At 39.4% G+C, this 24,275-nt stretch overlaps 1 protein-coding gene across 1 annotated transcript in view; it reads right to left on the bottom strand.

Moving 5' to 3' along the window:
• Positions 1 to 24,275, bottom strand: part of LOC135178814 (dynein axonemal heavy chain 5-like) — a 196,248-nt gene that overhangs the window by 136,904 nt on the left and 35,069 nt on the right. Inside the window, exons 27-41 of the mRNA XM_064150074.1 lie at positions 23,206 to 23,409; positions 21,197 to 21,277; positions 20,695 to 21,099; positions 20,420 to 20,538; positions 19,103 to 19,239; positions 17,890 to 18,052; positions 12,388 to 12,499; positions 11,934 to 12,062; positions 9,967 to 10,166; positions 9,703 to 9,856; positions 7,199 to 7,465; positions 6,875 to 7,003; positions 6,274 to 6,489; positions 4,545 to 4,691; positions 1,271 to 1,443 (exon numbers count right to left, since the gene is read on the bottom strand). Coding sequence (XP_064006144.1) covers positions 1,271 to 1,443; positions 4,545 to 4,691; positions 6,274 to 6,489; positions 6,875 to 7,003; positions 7,199 to 7,465; positions 9,703 to 9,856; positions 9,967 to 10,166; positions 11,934 to 12,062; positions 12,388 to 12,499; positions 17,890 to 18,052; positions 19,103 to 19,239; positions 20,420 to 20,538; positions 20,695 to 21,099; positions 21,197 to 21,277; positions 23,206 to 23,409 — 2,636 coding nt within the window. The remainder of the gene's footprint in view (positions 1 to 1,270; positions 1,444 to 4,544; positions 4,692 to 6,273; positions 6,490 to 6,874; positions 7,004 to 7,198; positions 7,466 to 9,702; positions 9,857 to 9,966; positions 10,167 to 11,933; positions 12,063 to 12,387; positions 12,500 to 17,889; positions 18,053 to 19,102; positions 19,240 to 20,419; positions 20,539 to 20,694; positions 21,100 to 21,196; positions 21,278 to 23,205; positions 23,410 to 24,275) is intronic.

Below are 24,275 nucleotides of genomic sequence, written 5' to 3' on the forward strand. Positions count from 1 at the left end.
TCTCTGCTTCAAATAGTCTTTCAATATATGACTGTGTATAGCCCCTAATCCCTGAAGCTGTTTGGCTTTTCTCTATCTGCCCAAAGACAGATACCTCTGTTCTTTTTTGTTGGCATCATCATTTTAAACTCATTCAGAAAGCTCACTTTCTTCAATAATGTTACCCTGTGCTAGTTTTCAATCTCATGTGACATAGCACCTTGAATCAATCCCTAACCAATTGAGGTTTTAATTGTGTGAACAAATTTTGAATGACAACATTCTCTTTATATTGTCTCTCCCACTGAGCAAAAATATTGTCTGTGTGGTAGTGCTGCCATACTCACAAATCAACTGCATGCTGACTGCTGCAAACACATCTCCATTTAGCACAGGAATAGTAGGGATATGACATGGAATTAAGCAGATGTGTGCCAAATGTTCAAAGCCAGGTATTCAAGCATAGTGCTCTCACTCTCTTAAATAGCTTACTGGGCATAATTTCAGTTCAGAAACTGGCAAAAGGCTGAAATGTCACTAGTAAATAAAATCTTGTAGCACAGAGAATGCAAAGACTACTTCAACATTAATTCAATGGCCTGCAATCATTCTTCACACAAAAAACATCAGAATATGTAGACTTTCAACAATGCTATCCACACTTAGAAGCTCTGGTACAGTAAATACATCTGTCTCTTGCCTAGCTGAAACACTACCAAGTATTTTAGGAAAATATGTATCTGATGGATTTTGCACTGTGCTGTACAGCTAACACTCCAGCAATAAAAAGTTCTCCTCTTGTTTTGCCCTCAGAGCTTTTTCTGTGTTTGTAGTCCTGTAATTCTTCACAGGCTTTGCCTGAAACCACATTGGCTCTAGTTACTCAGAACTGTATCCTGAGTTACTTCTTTTACCTCTAGGGTGATTTCAAATGGATCCCTTCCCGTAATTCCAAATTACGAGCCGACTACTACTCCAGAGAAAGCAGCAAGTTATCTGCACTGTTTAGACTGTCGAAGTGTATGGCATTCAGGCGTATTTACCTTGAGCACTAGGAAGTTTTATAGCTTGTATCACAGCAAACACTCATGAGAGAATCCAAGACCCCCCCTTGAGGTGTCTTCTTTCGCCAGCTGTATATATGAGCACTGGCCTCTGCTGTTCATCAGTGATACTGCAGCGTTACAGTGCAACCAAAGAGAGAGTTCTGACTCAGGGAAGTCAAAGGAATGAAGTCAAAAGCATTAAGTCTTAGCTGCAATACTGTGCACTGCATGTTTTTTATAGCTACCTGTCAGTTAGGGGAGTTATAACAAGCCTGTCTGTACACCCTAAGTATTCATTGCAGTAGGTGAACTCTACATCAGTTATTTGGATAATGCACTTATCCAAGTCTTCAAGAAAATAAAACCGAGACTGCTTTTGCCATTCAAAATCAGAGGGTGATTTAATGTTCATACGGACCTACAATGGAAAAGAAAAGTCATTAAGAGAGAAACAAAACAAATTCATCATAAAGTCCACACAGAAACTAAGTCTATTATGTATACATTCAATTTCTGGAAGAGCAGACACAGAATCTGTCGAGAATCAAGATAATTCAGAGTTAAATTTTCAACTTGCAGCAATGGTCACTGGCAGCCCAAAAGGCAGCTGTGTGTTGGGCTGCATCCAAAGCAGTGAGAGCAGCAGGACAGGGAGAGGATTCTGCCCTCTGCTCTGCTGAGACCCCACCTGCAGCACTGCATCTGGTTCTGGTACCCCAACATAAGAGGGACCTGGACCTGCTGGGGCAGGTCCAGAGGAGACCACAAAAATAATCAGAGGGCTGGAGAACTTACCCTCTGGGGACAGGCTGAGAGTTCAGGCTGTTCAGCTTACAGAGAAGAAAGCTCTGGGGAGACCTTAGAGCAGCCTTCCAGTACCTGAAGTGGGCTACAAGAAAGCTGGGAAGGGACTCTTTACAAGGGCTTGTACTGATAGGATAAGGGGCAACGGATTGAAATTTGAGGAGAGCAGATTTAGACTGGAGATTAAGAAGAAATTCTTTACACTAAGGGTGGTGAGACACTGGAACAGGTTGCCCAGGATGTCCCCTCCAAGTTGCCCAGGATGCCCAGGAAGGTTAGGGATGGCCCCTTCCTGGAGGTGTTCAAGGCCAGGTTGTACAAGGCTTTGAGCAACCTGGCCTAGTGGAAGATATCCCTGCCCTTGGCAGGGGGTTTGGAACTATATGATCTTTAAGGTCCCTTCCAACCCAAACCAATCTATTCTATGAATTGTCTATGACATGTTCTAAGCTTTTTGACAACTCTGAATTGCACACATGGGTTATAAATTGTCTTAACAGAGATACTGAAGAACAGTGATGGAAAACTTAATTTAAAAGTAACAATACCATTTGCATTACATGGGATTTGGTGACATTACTCACAGAAATACTAAGTCATGGAAAACATCTGAATGCACACATAGAATCATAGAACCAACCAGGTTGGAAGAGACCTCCGAGATCATCCAGTCCAACCTATCACCCAGCCCTATCCAGTCAACTAGACCATGGCACTAAGTGCCTCATCCAGGCTTTTTTTGAACACCTCCAGGGATGGTGACTCCACCACCTCCCTGGGCAGCCCATTCCAATGCCAATCACTCTCTGTGATGTGTTTGTTTCTTGGAGATGCATTTTTCATTCTCAACTAGCCACACATACTTAGATTTGTGGCAGATTAACAGATCTTATTTCATTATTTTTGACACTTGGCTTCTTACAGAAAAAGTAGCCTTGGTTACTGGCACTGCAGACATGTTTTAAGGTGCAGAGGAGGTTTTTGGTTCTCAGTAACCTTCTTCTGCTTTCTCCCAGTCACAAAAGTATGTGTTTAGGGAACAGAACACTTTGAGAGAAAAGAACAATCAGATGTGTGTCAATTAATAACCCTTTCCCCAGTTTTGGATTTGCTCCTAAGTTTTTCTTTCACATGCAGACCCTTTAAATTTAACCAATTTTCTGTGATTTTTGTTATGAGATGGAAATAAATTAATAATTCATAGTGAAATGTCTAATTAAGTAAATAATTATGAAAACATATTAAAAATTAGAAACAAATGATGAAACCTCATGTCTAGAAGCAGGCAGTTTTCTTTCTTTAAGCAGTTTTTCTTTAGGACTTTCTATCTTTCTTTACACATGCATTTGTTTTTTACTTTTCTAACTTACATGCATAAATTAAACAATACAGTATTGAATTACTGACCTTTGCATCATGTAAGCACTATGAAAGTAATTTTGATTCCATTTTTATAATGTTAGTTTCACGTATTCAATATACTTGGGTGCTGCACTTTGGCCACAACAACCCCATGCAGAGATACAGGCTGGGGTCGGAGTGGCTGGAGAGCAGCCAGACAGAGAGGGATCTGGGGGTGCTGATTGATACCCGCCTGAACATGAGCCAGCAGTGTGCCCAGGTGGCCAAGAGAGCCAGTGGCATCCTGGCCTGCATCAGGAATGGTGTGGTCAGCAGGAGCAGGGAGGTCATTCTGCCCCTGTACTCTGCACTGCTTAGACCACACCTTGCGTACTGTGTTCAGTTCTGGGCCCCCCAGTTTAGGAAGGACATTGAGATGCTTGAGCGTGTCCAGAGAAGGGCAATGAGGCTGGTGAGAGGCCTTGAGCACAGCCCTATGAGGAGAGGCTGAGGGAGCTGGGATTGTTTAGCCTGGAGAAGAGGAGGCTCAGGGGTGACCTTATTGCTGTCTACAACTATCTGAGGGGAGGTTGTGGCCAGGAGGAGGTTGCTCTCTTCTCTCAGGTGGCCAGCACCAGCACGAGAGGACACAGCCTCAGGCTGCACCAGGGGAAATTTAGGCTGGAGGTGAGGAGAAAGTTCTTCACTGAGAGAGTCATTGGACACTGGAATGGGCTGCCCGGGGAGGTGGTGGAGTTGCTGTCCCTGGAGCTGTTCAAGGCAGGATTGGACGTGGCACTTGGTGCCATGGTCTAGCCTTGAGTTCTGGGGTAAAGGGTTGGGCTTGATGATCTATGAGGTCTCTTCCAACCTTGATGGTACTGTGATACTTATCTAACAGAAGTCTGATTTAACTCAATAATAAATAAAAGAAAATCTGTTATGGTTATTGTTGCTACCTTTTTCAGATATATGGAGCCTCAGAACTTTAAACTTTGAATTACTATTATCTTAAAACAACACTTACACTGGGCTGGAAATCACATGATTGGCAGAAGTGCTAAAGGGACTTTTTTCCATTTACATTTCAATCAAGGAAGGCATTGCATTTTCAATGTGAGAGAAAAGTTTCATTTAAAAGGTTTAACTGTTTTACTCGGAGCAGATTTGTGCATGATGGAATCAACAGCCATTTTAAAAACAGAAGTCTGAACTTATGAACACACCTATATATAATATATTCATTTCTGGACAACATTGATATTAGATCAAACTAAATCTGGTATGCAAGATCACAGCACTAATGTCAGAGCTACTCAAAGAGACGAGATTGTAAGATTTGTTAATAGTTCTTTTGTATGAGCAAAAACTTACCAAATCATCAAAGATATCCTTCTGGTGCACATGAATGGTGATTAAAGTTTCGTATTTTGTGCGCTCCATTCTTGTCAGATTATGTGTTGTCATGTCAATCAAATCATTTAAAAGTTCCAAAAACTTCTGATTTGTTCTGTGCATTACCTTTTCCACACACCAAGAACAGCTATATAAATACCAGCATCATTTCTTTTTCCAATGTTTAGAACAAAACCCCAAAAAACCATCTGCAAACATTTGGACCCAAGACATCTATGGTCTGTCTTGTATTTATTAGCCTTAGAATCTTAAATTTACATGTATTCCTAGCCAAGAGAGTACTGTAAGTACACATTTAAGAGAGCAAGTAACAATATAAGATTTTACTCTAAAGCTGTTGCTCCTTCTACTATCCACTACATCTTTAGCTGCTTGCATCCCTGCATATTTTCAGAACCATCAGTCTCTGGTTTTGGGTACTACACATCAGCTCATGTAGTATCTACTCTTTAGGAGGAATGGAAACCTGGAGAGCTAGTATACCCTCTAACCAGAGGAGGGAAAAAATTAGTGTCATTTTAGACATCAGTGCTAGAATTGTAATTTATTTTGTGTCACTGGTTTGTCTTACAATATCCCACAAAATACAATACTAACTAGACAACATTGACAGGTAAAGAGCAACAGCTTTTGTCATTGATGTTCCTGGTACACAGCAAATCATAAACCACTGAGGTTTCAGAAAAAAACAGCTCCTATGTACTGCTGTACCAAATGTATGGGAGAACAATCATGGTACCTTTCTGAAAATAGGTGAAGCCTGAAATTCACAGAAAACACTGCAAAACTAATGGAGTACTAATCAGCCTGCCCTCTTCCTGAACACATGCACACAGTTCATTCACCTAAAAAAAGGAACATCGTTTCCTAGTTCACGCAAGAGAATCTTTGCATCTATCTAGTACATGCATTGTAGTGGCCTAAAAGCAGCTCTATGCCCTTTCTTAATTTCAGACAATGCCAAAAATGTAGCACTGAGTGGTATTCTCCACAGTCTGCAGTCCTTTACATGCAGTATCAAAGTACAACATGGCAGTGTTCCCCTGCATTTAGTTTACGTTGGGATGATGTTATTATAGTCCAATCTTTCACTGTATTCTCAATTAATAGTAATTTTTAACACTTTAGTTCACATCCTCTCCATCTTCCTTCATAAATTCAATGTTAGTAAAAACACCTTGGTATTAACAGCATCTGCTCTGTGTGTTTGAGATTAAAACAGCATCTCCTCAAATGGTTTCTATCCTTTCCCTTCCCTAAAAACAGAGCTCACTGAGTGAAGAATCAAATACAATCTGCTACAGTAGGGCAATGACCACGAAACACAGTTACATGCCCAAATTTGGGGAGGTTGTTTTTTTTTCTGAATTTGATTTTGAGACAGAAATAGGGTAAGATTATCTACATTCCCAAACTGAGAAACTGTGGAATTGCCCCTTCCCCAAATAACTGGACAGAACAGCAGAGAAAATCATGGGATTGGGAACAATTCTAAAGCACACGCTAGGGCAGACAGAGTGACCTATTAGCATATTTATTGTCATTGTTTTCCTGTTAGTTTATTTGTTATACTGGTTATTTTGCTGGTATTTTGTGCTTTTTCTAACACACTACTTGGATATTTTAACAACATGTACTGTTCCAAACGATATTTTTAATTAATCCCCAAAGATTCATTAAATACTACCTTTTTGTCTGCTTTGGCACTGTTCAGTGCATTCTCTGCATCTCTGGTCCAGATCATTTGTATTCCCAAAAGTCCTATTTGTGCAGGAAACATTGCCTGAAAGTCATACAGCTTAAATTCTGAATCACTAATGGCCATTGATGCCTGTCTAATGATGGTGTGGATTGTTTTCCTAATTCCATTCAGCAGCTGACCTAACCAGAATTCCACATTGCCCTGAAATAAACAAGAAAGCACTTTTAAAGAATTAGCTTATGAATAATTCATAAGGAGAAAAAGCCCTACGATACTTTTTTCACAGTCCTTTGTATTCCCATTTCCCTCTTCATTATTCTCTAAACTTTGAAAGATTCCTCTCCTCCTGCCCCGCTGTCCTCCTAGAGATAAGTGATGGATTTGGCACTATACATCAGTACTCCTAAAAAGGCAAGTAAAGCAATTGTTACAGGAGGACACAAACATCCTGTCCTTTCTGGCCTTTGCTCTTTTTTTTTTTTCATTTAGCTAGCCAAATAATAGCATGATGTGACACTGTTGGCCTCTAAAACATAAATGTACTTCAAATCAAGTAATGAAAAACTGCAATATATACATCCATTACCTGAGCTAAAACCGGTTCAATAATATTGACCTGTTCGCCTTCTTGAGATTCAAACAATAAAATCTGGTCGTAGTTTTTTTCATTAAATCCAACTCGGTTAACATTGTCAAACAAACTTAACAAATGTGCCTACAACAGAAGCAGGGGAGAGGGAGGAAAAAACAGCTCCATAAATGGATCTGAAATGGTATTCTTACTTTATCTGGATGCATTGTAATGGAAGTGAAAGAAATACAATCAAATAAATAACAAAGTATTCAGCAGTCCTTATTGATTAATACTGTTAATATTAATGTTAGAATATTATTGCCTTATTACTTATACCTGAATAGTGTGGGAATCAGATGCCTGACCAAGGATTTCCAGAAGAGCAGGGTCAGAGACAAAAAAAAATCTTGGGAACATTAACCGTTTTTGTTCCAAATACCCAGTCAGTGATTTCTGACAGATTTCCAATTGTTCCAGCAAATGTGGTAATAGTTGTGCCAAAGTCTCATCCCCAACACAGCACTGCACGATGTTGGATGTGTCATGAGCCCTCTGCATAATTCTCTGCCACGATTTATCGATGTTCTGAAATCTTCTGGCTTCCTGGAGTACATGAAAAATGTATTTCAGCTCTTCCTCGTGTTTGTCAAATTCTAAAAAGAATTCCCTGAGACAAAGTAACAGTTTAGTTTACTATTTCCCTTGCTGTTCAAGTCACCTTTGTGAGACTAACGTATGAGTGTTTTAGGCATGCTTGTAACAACCAGAATTCAGACTGCAAAAGTACAACGACGCAGCTCTGGAAACGTCTTTTGCTTCATTTTGGGCACCAATACTGTCTGTATAAAAGGATTCCAACACAAACCAGGAAATGTAAATAGCAGCTTTCACAGAAATCACATTCTTCCTAGTAGCAATGCACAATGTCATGTAATATCTGCTCCACACAGGTTATGAGAATTAAGTCATTAGTACTAATACTTGACAAACAAAAGCAGTATATAAGTGGTTTGAAGCTGCTGCACTTGTATAGCACTAAAAGTGAAGGAAAACAAATTCTAATACTGAGAGCTGGATTAAAAATACTTTTCTACATCGAGTATTCCAGCTTTAAAAACAACAAAAGAAATGTTAATGGCATCACAAATTATCTGAGAGGCAGAAGAGGTCTTGAGAGACCATCCAAAGCCATTTGCCTGTCACAAGACAGGACCATAAGCATGCCACACCTGTCTGTCTTGTGTATAAAAATTCAGATGCCTTTCTAGGCAATCTTTGCTACTCAGCATAATCTTTCCTGTGTGTATATCAATAATTTTTTATAATATTCATAGATACAAATAGTTTTCTTCCTGTCAAAAGTAATCCTTTTCTGTACAACTCCTCACATCTTCTCCTAGGTTTTCCTTTCCTTCAAGCCAAATGAGCCTGGTTTGTGATGTATTTTCTTGTGCATAATTTTTCCTGGGTAGTTCCTAACACTTATTACCCTATTCTGTGCTCTCTCAAATGTGTCTATGTGTTTCTTTGGCTAAAACCAGGTAAAACATACTAGTTATCAACTATTGCTTGTTTTGCATTCCACTTTCCTGCCTGCATTTTACACACCAGCAACCCAAAACTCATTTCCTGGTAGTACTATGAGACACAATGTCAAAAGCCTATCAGGATATATAGCAAATACTGTTTTGCTCTATCCACAAAGCTTGCTGCCCATCCTAAAAGTAAATTAGATTTGTTTGACAGGTTTTGCACTGACTGTTACTCATCTCCTTGTAAATTTCCAGATGCTTAGAGACAGCTAATTCTTGCAGTATTCATTCAGGAATTGCAATTAAGCCCACTCATCTATCATTACTCCTCCACCAAGCTGTTCCTTCTTCTTCTTTGAAGGCAGTCACCACATTTGCTTTTTTGCAGAACATGGTTCACATATCATCCTTGTTAGCTTTAGCAGTTATCAAATGCCTCAGCTGTGTTGCAGCATTTGTTCATCTGCAAAAGCTGTTTATTGAGTCTCTGATATGCATTAACAGGATAAACATTTTATGAAATGACAGTAAAGAAACCTTCACTAAAAAAAAAATTGGAAATTGCAGGCCTTTAACTATAAAAGATGTAGCCTGAAATAAATTAATATTTAATGATTTCCCAATAATCATTGATTTGTTAAGTTGCAGCCCTGGTTGATCTGGTGTTACTAAACTGTGGTGAGACAGAAATATATGAAATCTTATTAGGAGACACAACAGAAAGGATGACTCGTTTCAGTATTTCTCTTCTGTAGGAAGTCAGATCATTCCTTAATTGTTTTGTAGTTGTAGTCATGGAAGGTTACAATTGCCTTTCAAAGAGGCAAAAATAGTTCACACAGATTAGCACATGTGCAGATGTTCCAGTCTTGTAGCATATCTCTGTGGGAATCCCTTATACTGAGTCAAAATTCACATAGACAAACTGTCATCCTGTTACTGCATAACTTAGAGTCTGTAAATGTGTGCCCACAGGGGTAAAGACAAGTTTGCACACATGCCAAAAGTGTCAAATCCATTTGGAATCAATAAGAGGTCCTGAGCCATGGACTATCATATGATTCACTAATATTGCAAGCTGACAGGAATATATGAGCCTGAATTACAGTCATGTTCCTGTAGGTTTGACCAAGTTCTCAGCAGTTCAGCCAGACATACCCTATACTGTCAAAGCTTCTTCTGAACTGCCTATATGCAGCCCACAAAACGCACACGCATTATACACATTGGCAAGTAAAATCTGTGGTGTGGCTAATCTCTTGGTACAACATATTGCCACAAACATACTGTTATCATAGAGCAACACACCTGAGGTAGCTGTTTTGCAATGTCTCCACCAACAAACACAGCTTCGAGGTAAATCCAGAGGTTTTGTACAGTGATCCAGTTTTCAATTACCTCTGCAGTATTGGTTAACTTCTGAACCCACTGCTGTATAGTGGACTTAAATGGTGCATTGTATCTGTATGAATATGAGTTGAGGGAAAAAAACAAACAAACATAAACGAAGATGATCATTGTTTATTCTTAAACTTGATTAAATTTACACAATGTGTGCATTTATTTTTATACCTGTTGCTCATGAGAGACCCCAGTATCATGAGGCTGTCTTCCACCAAAGCTATTTTCTCCAGTACATCTGATCCTTTCAAAAGAAGCTCTCCTCGAGTTTTAAATTGGCCAAAAACAAAACTATGTGTACTCCATTCACTGATGACATGCTTCAATTTTGCTTCAATGTCCTTCTCTTTAACAGCACTGATGCAGATATCCTGTGAAAAAAATAAACTAGTAAATTACATTATTCTAAGCCTACTATAAAGACAATGGAAATTCATCGACACTTCAGTGTGAGCTTCAGTGTGATCTCACCTCAATGTGAGCCCTAACTAATGAAAATATCATTTGAAACACCTCAAAATAATTATATAACAAAACAAGATTGTATTATAGCACTACTTGTAGCTTATATTTTGCTATTTCTTGTAACAGAAACATTTTATTGCCTGCCTTCACTAGTACTAGAAATCAAGAAACTTCATTGACTCAGAGAATCTGCAGGCAGAATTTGCCTTTCTGCATGTATTACAATTTGAAGTCAAATACACATACTGAGGCATTTAAGGAAACACATATTACCAATCAAAACCAATGAACAGTTCAGACATAGACCACTGGTAGACAAGGTGAATGTTTGCTGCTTCTTGAAGGCAGTGAGGACAGGACTGTTCTAAAATTGGTTACTGCATGAGAGAGAAAAGGAGCAGCTACTCAGATTGGACTCCAAATTCAGACTCAGAAGTACATTGGATTCCATCACAGGTTTAAAGTTTATCCATGTGTGTAAGGCTGTAACTCTGCACCTTTCACAGAATGACAGAAACATTCAGGTTGGAAAAGACCCTCAGGATCACCAAGTATAACTGTTGAGCTGCTTGTCAGCTGGAACCCCCAGGTTCATTTCTGCCAGGCAGCTCTCCAGCCACAATTCCCCAGCCCTGTAGCATTGCTTGGGATTGTTGTGACCCAAGCGTAAGACCTGGCATTTGGCCTTATTAAAACTCAAGCCATTAACACTGGCCCATGGATCCAATCTATCCAAGTTCCTCTGCAGAGTCTCCCTACACTCTTGCAGATCAACACTGCCACCTAACTTTGTGTCATCCACAAATTTACTGATGGCACACTCTATGTTTTCATCAGTTATCACTAATAAAGATGTTAGAGAGGTGTTCCCAACACTGAATTCTGAGGAGCACCAGTTGTGACCAGCCACCAGCTGGATGTGGCTTAAATTCTTGTCTGGAAAATAGGTACAGCACAGATTTGATTTTATGCTTTTGTCTTATCGTTTGTCTTGTGGAACAAGACAAATCAGATCAGTATTCTGGAGGGACCACAGATATAGTTAAGTGACCACAAAACTGGTTAGAAACTGTTGCTTTCTTCCTTCTAGCCATAGTTTGTTCTTCCAAAAGGTAATAAGCATAAAGTTAACGTGCTTGCTAGATAATAACTACTGTGTCCAAAATTGAGGGCACAGTAGCTTTGTATCTTCTGCATGTTAAATAAGCCATGAATGTGCTCTTCTGAAGAGTCACTTTTGAAAGAAAAAAACAAACAACAAACCCAAACCAACTCTACTATTCCAAGGATTTAGAGCACTTAACACGATGAGACTTACATCAACTGTTTTTTTCACTCTGATAAGATACATAAATGAAACTAAATTAAAAATCAAACAAGTAAGTAGGAAGAACCTAAATCAGAAGCATGACAGAATCACACTAAACTTAAAACAATGGAATTCCATCTATGGAAGAATTAGTGCAATACCATCTAGCCATGTAATCTTCCTACAGAATAAAAAAGAAATAAACTAACCATCACTGCTAATACCAGTTGCCAAATTCCATTCTTCAAAAGAATTACCCAACTAAAGACAAAATGTTACAAAACTGACTAGAAGCAGTATTTCAGAAGCACGGAGTCCCAGATCTCACAAGTCACTCATAAAAATAAACAGAAAATACATGTACCTCAATATCTTCTTTGTATTTTAATAAAGGGGCATCCATTATGTTTTTCAAAGAGAAATTTTCAGAGTCAACATCAAAGCAATGCCCAGTCACTTGTCCAATTCTTTCCCAATGTCTTGACACCATTGCCTAGAAAGTCCAGAGGGATTAGGGAAGATTTTTTAAACTGCATTCTTTTTAGGACTAGAATGATCACACACTTTTGCACTGCAACTTAAACTAATAGAGAAGTCTCAATTTTCATTCCACTGAAAGCATTAATAGTTCTTCTAATCACATTATAATGTCTTTTGTTTTGCTTTTCTGTAATTGTGCCTCACTTGATTTTTGCCACAAATAGAGCTCTTTTTATCTTTAAAAAACAATTATGGAAAGCATCTTACAGCCATACAATATAGTCCTCAACAGCATTTTTCAAGTGAATCTTATCTCCAAATTATTATGCTGAACATACTTTGTTTGCCATCATTTCAAGCAGAGGACAGCTCTCTGTGAAGTCATCAATCTTTTTTTTGAGGTCTTGAAAAGCTTGCCATTCCTTCAACGCTTTCGGTAGCTTACGGATTCTTAAAAAGCACCAAAAAAAGAAGAAATATTTCACTCTTAATAATCATAAACCATCATTTAATGGCACAATTTTTCATCCAGTGGACCGGGAGATTGTAAATAAAAATCCACTTGAAAGCTAGCAACGTAATATATAGCTGATTGTTCTGACTGCAGGCATGAAGCACTGCTGAAGACAGTAAATTGGTTTCCATTTCAGTTTGAATAACAGGAGATTAATTTCATGTGCAAACCAATATCTGAACCTAAGCTTTTGCAGTGTCAGGTCTTTTATTAAAATATTTGAAATTTCACCTAACTTCATACAACGAGTAAAAGATTACAAATATATTTTTTTCAAGCAAAATAAAGTACATCCTAAACTAAAATGGACTTGTCTGCAAACAGAAAAATACTTCCATTTCAATCAAACAAGTCCTATTTTATACTTAGTTTGGACAAAGGATATTTAAAGAAAACTCTTCCTTAATGCACAATTTCAAGATAAAAAAAACCCTTGCAAATTAAGAAAGTCTGCTACTCTGAATTGTCACAGCTCCACTTGCTTCTAACAAGTCATACCAATTTTCATCTGTGATGGTTTGGGGGTTACCCCGCCCCCCCACACTTTTGTATTTGCCCCAGCTAACTCAGACGGACCCTGGGAATATAGATGAAGCAATTTATTTACAGCTAGCAGAATTTACAAGCAGCTATTTACAATATATACTATTATATACAGAAATATACAAAGGATAAACAATACAAAAGCACAACTCCCCTCGCAGAAACCTGAGTCCCCAGGAGGGGCTTTCAAACCACCCCAACATCTCCCCCCGGCCCTCTCAACCTTACCCCAGTTCTCAGGAAGAAAAGAGGTGCAGCCAAGAGGTTAGGGAGCAAGGTTAGTAGGAGCAGGGTTAATGAGATGTGACCAGGTCTAAGGCAAAAGCAAGAGTGAGGCAAAATGGAGAAAGTTTTCTTCTTCTTCCCAGAGCTCTCAGCGAGACTGTGAGAGAAGTTGACATCAATTGTTTTCATTTCACTGCCCGTTATCAAGTTCTTTTACCAAAACATTCTAGCTTGCTTCAAACTAGCACATCATCTGTCAAAAGTATGGACCAAAGACTGACAGCAGTTCTTTTACAGTTTAGCAGCAGAAACAAAAAGCTGCATAAAACCATTCCATTAGAAAAAATCCCCCAACAAAATTCTCAATTTTTCACAGCTCAAAATCAGGCAGATGTGTCACACAACACTGCAGCATGTGTTCATTCTTCCATGCTTGCTGGTAAGAGGTAGATGAGCATATGCACACTGTCATGGCACTACTCTAATCACTGTAGTCCTTCACCTTGAGCCAACAATCCAAGGAAACTCATGCTCTTCATGTATTTACAAGGTACTAAGAAGTAGTTCCCACTTACTTCTATGCTGAGGCACATGCAACTTTCTTCCAAACTTCATCTTAGGCTGGCAACTGGAAATAGGTTCTCCTGGCTTAGTAATTTTTTAATACAGACACTTTTTTCCTTTGTCTCATTAACATCTTCATAGAATCATAGAATGGTATAGAATCATAGAATCATAGAATCAACCAGGTTGGAAGAGACCTCCAACATCATCCAGTCCAACCTAGCACCCAGCCCTAACCAATCAACTAGACCATGGCACTAAGTGCCTCATCCAGTCTTTTCTTGAAGACCCCCAGGGACAGTGCCTCCACCACCTCCCTGGGCAGCCCATTCCAATGCCAATCACTCTCTCTGTGAAGAACTTCTTCCTAACATCCATCCTATACCTACCCTGGCACAACTTGAGACTGTGTCCCCTTGTTCTACTGCTGGTTGCCTGGGAGAAGAGGCCACCCCCCACCTGGCTACAACCTCCCTTCAGGTAGTTGTAGACAGTAATAAGATCACCCCTGAGCCTCCTCTTCTCCAGGCTACACAGGCCCAGCTCCCTCAACCTCTCCTCATAGGATTTGTGCTCCAGGCCCCTCACCAGCTTTGTTGCCCTTCTCTGGACATGTTCCAGCACCTCAACATCTTTCTTGAATTGAGGGACCCAGAACTGGACACAGTACTCAAGGTGTGGCCTGACCAGTGCTGAGTACAGGGGAAGAATAACCTCCCTTGTCCTACTGGCCACACTGTTCCTGATGCAGGCCAGGATGCCATTGGCTCTCTTCAAACAGCAAGCATCATGAGTTATACACTATTAAAAAATTGCTCCACTGATCAAGCTTAAACTTCCTTCTTCAATTTACTGGACATTCTCTTTACACTATATTACAGTAAAATACAAAGGGAAAGTTTTTTTTCTAACTGTTAGTATAAACATTGTTTTATATTGGATATGGACAGAATAATAATATTGCACATTTATTTTCAAACTTCTGCATGTAATTTGGTTCTTATGTATATTCTATAATTCCCATTAAGACTAAAACAGAGACTGCTGCAGATAAGAACTCTAAAGGAACAGATGCATGGGATACTTAAGACCTGTATATAGACTCAACTTTTGCATGTAACAAAATTTCCCATTTCTAGCAATTCTGTCCAGACTCCAGAGTCCAGGATCAGAATTCAAAGCAAGCTGGCAACATGGAAACAATCTGGATGCTGTCTGTTCATGAGATCATACCTCTGAGAGAAGTAACAAGCTGGATCAGGGAAGTCTTTGTTATGGTAGGCCTGATAGACCCAAAATAGGCTTACACATGTCCTGGCTTGCCTTGACATTTTTTCTGCTCCACCAGAGAGGCAAGTGCAGGAAAAGGACACAAAAGAACCTGAAGCCACTGAGTCTGGCCTGGTCAGAGTCCAGTGGTAAGGTACACACACTTAGCTTGTGCCTGCCTAGTGCAAGGCCTGTGCTTTTCCCAAATTTGGGTGAAAGCAAGCCTGTGGCTAATATGGTAAGGTTTGGCTAATCCTGATTGGCTATTCTGTGTCCAAAGGGCAATTAATCTTGGCCCACACTGATAAAAGGAGATGACACAGTGACGCAATAGAATCATAGAGATACACAGTTAAACAACGTGCTTTTGCCCCCCTGCTCTCTGCTGTGCTCAGCCGTGCTCTGCCACTGCCTGCTGCTATTGCATACTGCCTTATTGTTTGTGTGGTGAACTCCACTGCTGCAAGTTGCCAGGAGCAGACCCTGGATGTCTGCACGCAATCAGCCTCTGTGCTCAGCGTGACATTGTGCTGAGACTGCACAACATCCTGCCTCTGCACCTGAAAGTCCTGTTTAGAAGAGCCAGGAGAACAAGGTCAGAGATTGTCTGCCTCTTTCCCCAGAAGCCGGGAAGATTCAAGTCTCAATGTCCAACATGACAGAGTTCCCCCTGAAAGCCTCTGGGCACTGTATGGACTGTGGCTAAGCCCCGTGAGTGGATAATAATAATTTGTGAGTAAATGCTTAAATGCCTCTTTGTAATTCTCCATTGCCTTCTGCCATGAGCAAAAAGAGCTCCTTGAGTCCATCTACTGGGCAAGCGGCACATTGACCACAAGCTTCATTTGACTGTGGGAATCTTCTCTTCCAGTTCATTTTATGTTTATATGTATTTGTGAGAGTCTAAATCCTCTCTCTGGTTCATCAACAAAGATAAAGATTGCATGGTCTCTCCCTAATCAACAAAGATAAAGATTGCCTTTGTCAACTTCTGGGACTCAGACTATTTGCTTGGCCTAAAGCTCAGGGAGGCAAATCACCAAACAATGCCTTCGAAACTCCTGGACCTCAGCCTGGCTGGAATGCCCAGGATGCCTACATCTTACCTCAGCTACCCTTAAGGGAAAAGGTTTGTGTATATTCAGGGTATGGACAGATACAGCCAGGGAGGGTGGGGGCCCTCTCCCAGTGGCACCGGACCCCTGCAAATGCATGAGAATACACAGGAAGATCCCCTGGGGGGCTGCACCTGGACACTGAGCAAAAACTGTATAAAAGGCAGGAGGAGTGCCTGCCAAAGGGTGGCACTCCCAGCAGACCACCAGTGGCACCTCCACCAGACCACCAAGGGCGGACCACCACCAGACCACCAGAGCTGCACCACCACCAGAAGAACCTCTGACAAACTCCACAGAAGATCATCCCTGGGCCACGCACCCGTCTCTCTCTCTCCCCTCCATCTGCAACTGAGGGTAATATGATCACAGCTCTTTTCCTTCCCTATTTCTTCTCTTCTGTTCTCCATTGTTCTCTTTATCTCTCTCTCTCCCCCTTCCCCACCCCCCCTCTGTTTTGTCCAACCCTATCCTTTAATAAATAGTCTTGTGGTGATCTATGGTCTTGTTTGCACCTTAATTTCACAACACAGAAATCCATAAGAACAGATCTTGCTCCTGTAGACAGAGATACTGTTAATCTCTGTTCTCTGGACCTTGACAATATTTTGCTGGTTATTACTAGATCTAGATATTATCCAGAGAATATTTCCATGACCATGTAAGAACCAAAATATTATTAAAATTAGTAGTCAGGGGTGGTGAGAGTTCTGAATAGCAAAATTAATAAACAATATTATTTTTTGAAAAATATCATCTCGCATCAATTAATTTCCCCTCCACAAGAGTCTTGCAGCCCCAGCCAGGGCTGTCGAGAAACTAGAGAAGAAAAATTCCACTGATTTCACCAAACCACAGTCTCATCTAATTGTTATTTGGCATGTAATATGGAAGGCATTCTTCCTCTCAAATCTCATAAATAACTCCTCAGAATTAAATGTGGCTACCTACTTTTCTTGAAACAATCATTGCAGTCCATACAATTGCATAGAAGGGAACAGTAACTTCAAAATTGTGTCTAGCATCACAGAGAAGGTAGTATGTGGAGATAAACTATGCCAGTTGTTTACACTTACAGCCCCCTTGCCACAGGTTTATGTACCTTATTCACAGTATCACAGTATCACCAAGGTTGGAAGAGACCTCATAGATCATCAAATCCAACCCTTTACCACAGAGCTCAAGGCTAGACCATGGCACCAAGTGCCACGTCCAATCCTGCCTCAAACAGCTCCAGGGATGGTGACTCCACCACCTCCCTGGGCAGCCCATTCCAGTATCCAATGACTCTCTCAGTGAAGAACTTCCTCCTCACCTCAAGCCTAAATTTCCCCTGGCGTAGCTTGAGGCTGTGTCCTCTTGTTCTGGTGCTGGTCATAACTACCATGGCAATATACCTCAACAAACTTAGAGTGACTTACAGAATGAGCTAAGTAAGGTCATACAACAGCTGCATATTGCACCACAAACTGCAGCTAGTGTAGCTGTGATGAGAACTTGAGCAAGCTAGAGCTCGATATAAAAAAAGGCAGATTTTTTGCTACTCAGGGCAATTAACACTGAAAAGTGAGAAATAAAATTTGTATGTGTTTCAACAAATAATTACTTACCTGCTTTGAAAATCCAGTAGTTCATTGTTAATTCTTTCAATATTTAAATCACTCCAAAGCATTTCATTGTATCCATCAATATTAGCAGTAACTGAATTATAAAGGCTGTAAAGTTTCTGAAGCAATGAAAGCTCACGTTTGATTTTGTGCAGTTCAGGATACTCTGTTTCAAATTTCAAAAGAATAAATTTGTGAATGCTCATTAGGTGTAACTATTCATAAACACAGAGGTCCATGTATTTCTAAAATAGGTATTGAATAAATCTGTGAAATCACATCTGTGGTCTTTTCTATAGCGTCTAATAAGACAAACTTTGTCAGTTACATTATGTAAGAACATCAGATTTTGATGTAATTAATTCTTTAGATTGTTGAGTCTTTACAAGCACTTTTCTGTAACAGTAATGTAATCCTATAAAGAAGGTGCTGCAACTATCTGTGAGGAAGATCACGTTGAAAAGGAAGCTGAAATGCAAAAGAAAGCATTTCAGTTTTATACGAGAACTAAAATGTGCCCCACCTCAGTTTGCACCATTTACTTAAGAGGCAGAGATTAGCAACAGGCATTGTGCTGTCAAAGTAAAAATGCAGTACATGCTACACAATAAAAAGTATTTAAAATGGACCTCCTTTATTGAAATGTTTTCTAATTTCTCTCCTAGCTTTGAGAATTTCTCATCGACTGTATTGTGATCATTGCACTTGTCTTCAGACAGGAAAATACACTGAATTTAATAGGGGCAAATTAAAGTGCTTATTATACATTCTGCTATAACTTTAATTCACATCACAGTCTTCTAGATTTAAGAAGTGTCTGACTAGGAGGCAGAAGGATGTTACAGATCAGTTGCACAGCCCAAGGGAATTCATTATATACCTGAAGCAGGGACAACTTGAGTACTTTAGCAACGTGTTCGCTACATTTGGGCATGGAGGAATACAGACAGGAGAAATACCTGGCTCTAAACAGAAAAAGCAAGAGAGCAAAGCAGCTGGACCCTGAGATACTTGGAAGAATGCAATATTTTTCCACCTGATGTTTATGTATGTGCAGCCTGAGAGCCAGTTTCATACAGTTGCTTTTCATAGAAAAAATAATAATTTTATGCAAGGAATTTTTCTGCAATTAATTCAGTACTGAAGGTATTTAGCAGGGCCCAGAACCAAAACTTAATAGCCTAGAAACAGGTATGCATACGCCTTGAGAAACCACCTGAGATAGGAAGACCAAATAATTCTTCTCCACCAGATAGAGAGATATACTTCCTCCACAGTTCATCAAATTTGGCTTGAAAGATCTGTAATCTCTCACTTGCTTCATGGGGAGGAACATTCTCCTCACTGGGGCCCCTGCAAAAAAAACCAAAGAAATTCAGTGCAGGTATCAACTATAAAGGTTTCACAAAAAAAAAGCTCAACACAGATCTGACTTACTGAGCAATATTTAACATTTTCTTTTTTTTCCTATACATTTTCACAAAAGACACTAAAAAAGAAAATGCAAAATGTCCCAGCATTATATATTTAATAGTCCTTGAAAGAAAGACCAATTTCTTTTCAAACAAAATTCATCTGCAGTGCTATCCATATTACAAACAGCTAAAAAGACCTACAAGTACTTTCTGTTTCTTCTTCTCTGTAAAACATATGCTAACATTCTATTCTTAAAGAGGGAAAGACAGCAGGCATATCATTGAGGGGAGAAAACTCTGGTAGCTGGTACTAGAACCATAATTAAGCACTCAGAAAAATAACAGAAAAAATAGGATTTTGTCCTAATGAACATGTTTCAGCTGAAGGATTAGGTGCAATCCCCAGCTGCCATGCCTGTAACAGTATTTTGAGATGAGAACTCTTAAGTATGTCATCTTCTGTTGTGCTTATGGGTATTTCTAGAAACAAAAGCAGATACATGGACATCAGAGACTAGTGCAAGCTGGCCGCTTGGCAAAGGACACGGAACCAGGAGGTGAAAGCAGTAGCAGTGTTAGCAGAGGCAGTCAGATCCTGATCCCAGAGCATGTGAACAAGGAAAGGGCAGGCTGAAGACAGCAGTCTGGTTCAAATAAGAGTCCAGTCTTTAGTCAAGGCCACAATAATTACACAGGAGCAAGGTCATGCAGGGAAGGTGAATCAGAAATCAAGGTCAGGAGCAAGTCTAGCAAAGGCAACCAGGATGAGGCAACCTGTTCTAGTGGGAGGTGTCCCTGCCTACGGCAGGGAGTTGGAATTAGATGATCTTAGAGGTCCTTTCCAACCTAAACCATTCTATAATTCTATGGTTCATTCTATTAATTCTTTCAGAATTTCAACAGTTCCAGACAGCACTGAAATTATGGGAATGAACCTGTAGCATTAAGAGTATCTGTCCATCTTGTAGTCTTCCGAAATTAGGGGTTTTATTCAGCTGTTATATATATATACATATACATCGAGGCTGTGTTGTGTTTATTCTCTGGAGCCCTTTAGACACACCATTTATGAACAATCACAACTAAAGCATCGTTATATTTCACCACAAGTCACCTACTTTTCATAATAATCTTTGTAAAATTCTGCAGTATCAATCTTGAACTTTTGAACATCACTCAGTAAATCGGTTTTCATATCTGGTTGTACCTTCAGCAGCAAGTCTTCAACCTGCAGTGCCTACATGCAGACAAAGAGGAAAAACAAGCATAAAAAGGGGCAGGAGAAGGACAGAGTTTTATGTAAGAAAATAGTTTTGTTCTAGCATTTCAACATTTAAAAGACTGACAACAACTGTGCTATATATATGATTCAGAAAACACAACAGCATGATACCTGTGCATTTAGGTTCTTCCAGGCATAAGCTAATCCATCAACTCTTTCTGTATTCCCATCGTGAAAGAATAGATTGTATTTATGAAGCACAGAATAAGATTCTTCTATAGGTCCAACTGTCATGTCAATTTTAATCTCATTGTCACGAATTTCCTTCAGTGCTCCCATTACACCCCGTACATCACTGAGGTCATGGATCGGTGTGTTTAACCTCTTACTGACGTTTTCAATGAATGAATAAATCTCATCCATGTCTGTGGCAGACTTTTTATTCAAAGCTAATCCAAACATTCTTTGTCTTGAGCGACATTCCTGAATTAAAGCTATTTTCAATGAGTCTGTTGCAATATCCACTGATTCCAGCGCACAGTGACTTGGTAGTTCTCTGATTTGCATTTCTAATTCCTAAGACAAAAAAAAACCACAAAGGGTGGGGTGTTCAGCATTAATTTCACTACAGTTTCTCTGGACAGTTTGTTTTTATTAGAGATATAATACTTACAGAAAGATACTTGATTTGAGTTTGGAAGTCAGCCACGGTTGGTTTAGTATCTATAAACTCCTTCACTTTTTCCTCTGGATCCTATATAATAGAAGTTTATTTTAATGATTATTTAGCATTGGTATTGCAATGACCTAAGGGGAAGCCATCTGCTTGATGTACTCTGAAAACACAAATGTTCCATTTCTAAAAACAGCTTAAGATACAAGCATTAAGATCAAATTATTTCACTTGAATTGCTTTTTCTGACTCTTTAAAGCCCATGAAATCTATGTGCAACTCAAAAACTGACATAGATCAAGAGGTGTTTTATCCATCCAAATATTACTACAAAATGTAGCTCCTAACATTTTGCTGGCAATATTTCCTTCTCAGTCTCCCTTTTCTCTACAAACAGCTAAAAGCAACTCACATCCTCTAACAGGTGTTTAAATGGTAGTAACTGTAATCAGCTACTTTCACTCTTTCTGAAAAGGCACACTTAACTGCAGTTTTCAGATATAAATGGCCTCACCATTTGGAGAAAGCATAGTTTGGCATGGAAGGATGGATCTGAGAGAGGGCATTTTGCTTGTTGAAGGTTGTTTAAAGGTGATAGAGCACCCTTCCTTTTCATGAAGAAGGCCTCTCCGCAGAGGCAAGAACTTCCGTGTCACCAGCTCAATAAATATGTTAGATCTTCAGATCAGTTATAAGCAAATGAACTTCACTAACCACAGTGATGTTTATCTACAGTCTACACTGTGAGGGCCCTCAGCTGTGAAAGCCATAATGAGTTACCTGAGACAGTTTCACTGTTCCCACAAAGATTGTAAAGACAGGGGAAAACAGTGCCAACTCTTGAGGAATTTTAAGGTTAAAAAGATTAATTGACTGGTTTAGAGGGTTTTAGTATAAAGGAAACACCATGCTACTGCACTATCCAGTCTGATGATGTATTGTTTGGTTGAAATGGCCTATCATTGACATGTGGTTAGCTCAAACAACAATTCTAAAAACTGGGGTTATGACTAAGCAGTAAGATTTGGACCTCAGAAGCCATGAAAAAGTGAAAATGCCCCGTCTTAGCCTGAACTAACTACAAGAGCTGGCTGTAAGAATGTGGTCATCTATGATTTGGTTTAGGAAGAAGAAGTTAAAAGTAGAGATCAGTTACAAAGATAAGATTACTCTAGTGTTGGTTGATCCATACAGAGTTGAATTTGACTAGTCAGAATTTACAGAAATTTTTACTTCATAATATATCTTCTGCCAAAGCACTCCTCATGTCTTTACTATTTATATTACTGGGTCTATCTCCTAATGAAGACAACTGCACCTCTTCTGTTTTGGAATTCTTATTAATGAAAGGATTTCCTAGATTTAATTTATCATTATTGTGATGAAATAGAAAAGATGCTTTCAGCAGTGGTTGCTAAAGAAGAACTTGTCAGTTTAATATTCAGGAGTAGTTTTGTAGTCTGCAATTTCTCAGAGGTTCTGCTAAATTATTCTTTTTTATAACTTACACAGACAAGATGCTGTGAGAAAGATGCATGAGCATATGACTGCATAACCTGGTTTATGCTTCTACATTCTTTTTTATTCTGCTTTCTTCCTAAGATAGTTTAATTGGTAAAGAAGGATGAGTTCTGGTTCACACAAGAATAGCCAGTGTTAGGGAATACAAATTATACCACAAAAGCAATGCTTCCTACTGAACACAGAGTCTTGTTCACAGAATCACAGAAGGTTAGGGGCTGGCAGGGACCTCGAAAGCTCATCAAGTCCAACCCCCCTGCCAGAGCACGATCTCCTACATCAGATCACACAGGAACATATCCAGGCAAGTCTTGAATATCACCAGAGAGGGAGACTCCACAACCCTCCTGGGCAGCCTGTTCCAGTGTTCTGTCACCCTCACTGTGAAAAAGATTTCCTCATGTTTCCTCATGCTGTTACACAACCAAACCACTTTATTTGGAAGAGTTCACAATATAGCAACATATTTTATTACATATAAATGTAACCTTGTTCCAGATGCTTGAAAATTCAGAAAATCTCTTCAGAAGATCTGATGCTTCAGTTTTAAGAGATAAAACAATTGTATTTAGTTGGTTCACCACTTTATTTACTTCCTTATGCTCGATGCTCTGCTTGTCTAATGGTTTCAGGGCCACCATCCTGGTGAGTTTGCTCTCATCACCTAGTTCTAAAGCAACAGCTTGTTCAATCTGGCAGAAATTAAACAAGAAAAAAACATGTCCAGTAGATTTTTATTTAGTTTTATTTTCACATTATGGAATGCTCAATAATGCATACTCAGTAAGTACTTCTAAGAGCAGAGAAAGCATCCAAAAGGAGACTCCCTGCTCTTTGACTGCATTCTAGTGTTAAAGCTGATTTTATTAAAAACTGTGTGTGGAGCTCTATAGTAATCACCTCTGAATTATATTTGGCAAACATGAATCATACGTAAGTACAACTGTGCTGCTTACTGCTCCTACACAACTGCTCAGGTCTTCTTGCTTGCTTTAATGCAGAATTACAATCTACACCGTTCCATAAAATTCTTGACCCAATAAGGTCCTGGAGGCAGTGTAGTGCTGCCTGCTTAGAAATAAGCAACCATGTCCTCTTGAGGAGACTGAATTCAGCCCACTGTCTCCTAGCTTGTTTAGCACAGGACCTGAGTGGAGTTTGTTTTTCATTTAAATGAGATGAACTGTTTTAAACATCAGATTGACAAACATAAAGTGATTTTTACCAAGATACTTTGGAGCACACATCTACATAGATAAGTATTTCATTACCAGAGGGAAAAATTAAGGCCATTTGATCACCATTATTGTGCATTTCAGTAGTTGAATGAATTTCAGTTTCTATCTATACCTCAGACCTTCTCAAGATTTCAGTGCTCATTTTAATACCAATTAAAATATTTATATTGTTTCTTCTGCCTCACCATGGGTGCTGTATGCAACTTGAAAGATTAACTTAAAGCTTTTTGCCTGGGAAGAGGGATAATAATTTACACTCATCTAGTAGTCTCTATGGATAATTCTCATACATTCTCTGCAATATCATCATCATACTTGAA

Source organism: Pogoniulus pusillus, chromosome 10 (genome assembly GCF_015220805.1).
Source record: "Pogoniulus pusillus isolate bPogPus1 chromosome 10, bPogPus1.pri, whole genome shotgun sequence".
Lineage (NCBI taxonomy): Eukaryota > Metazoa > Chordata > Aves > Piciformes > Lybiidae > Pogoniulus > Pogoniulus pusillus.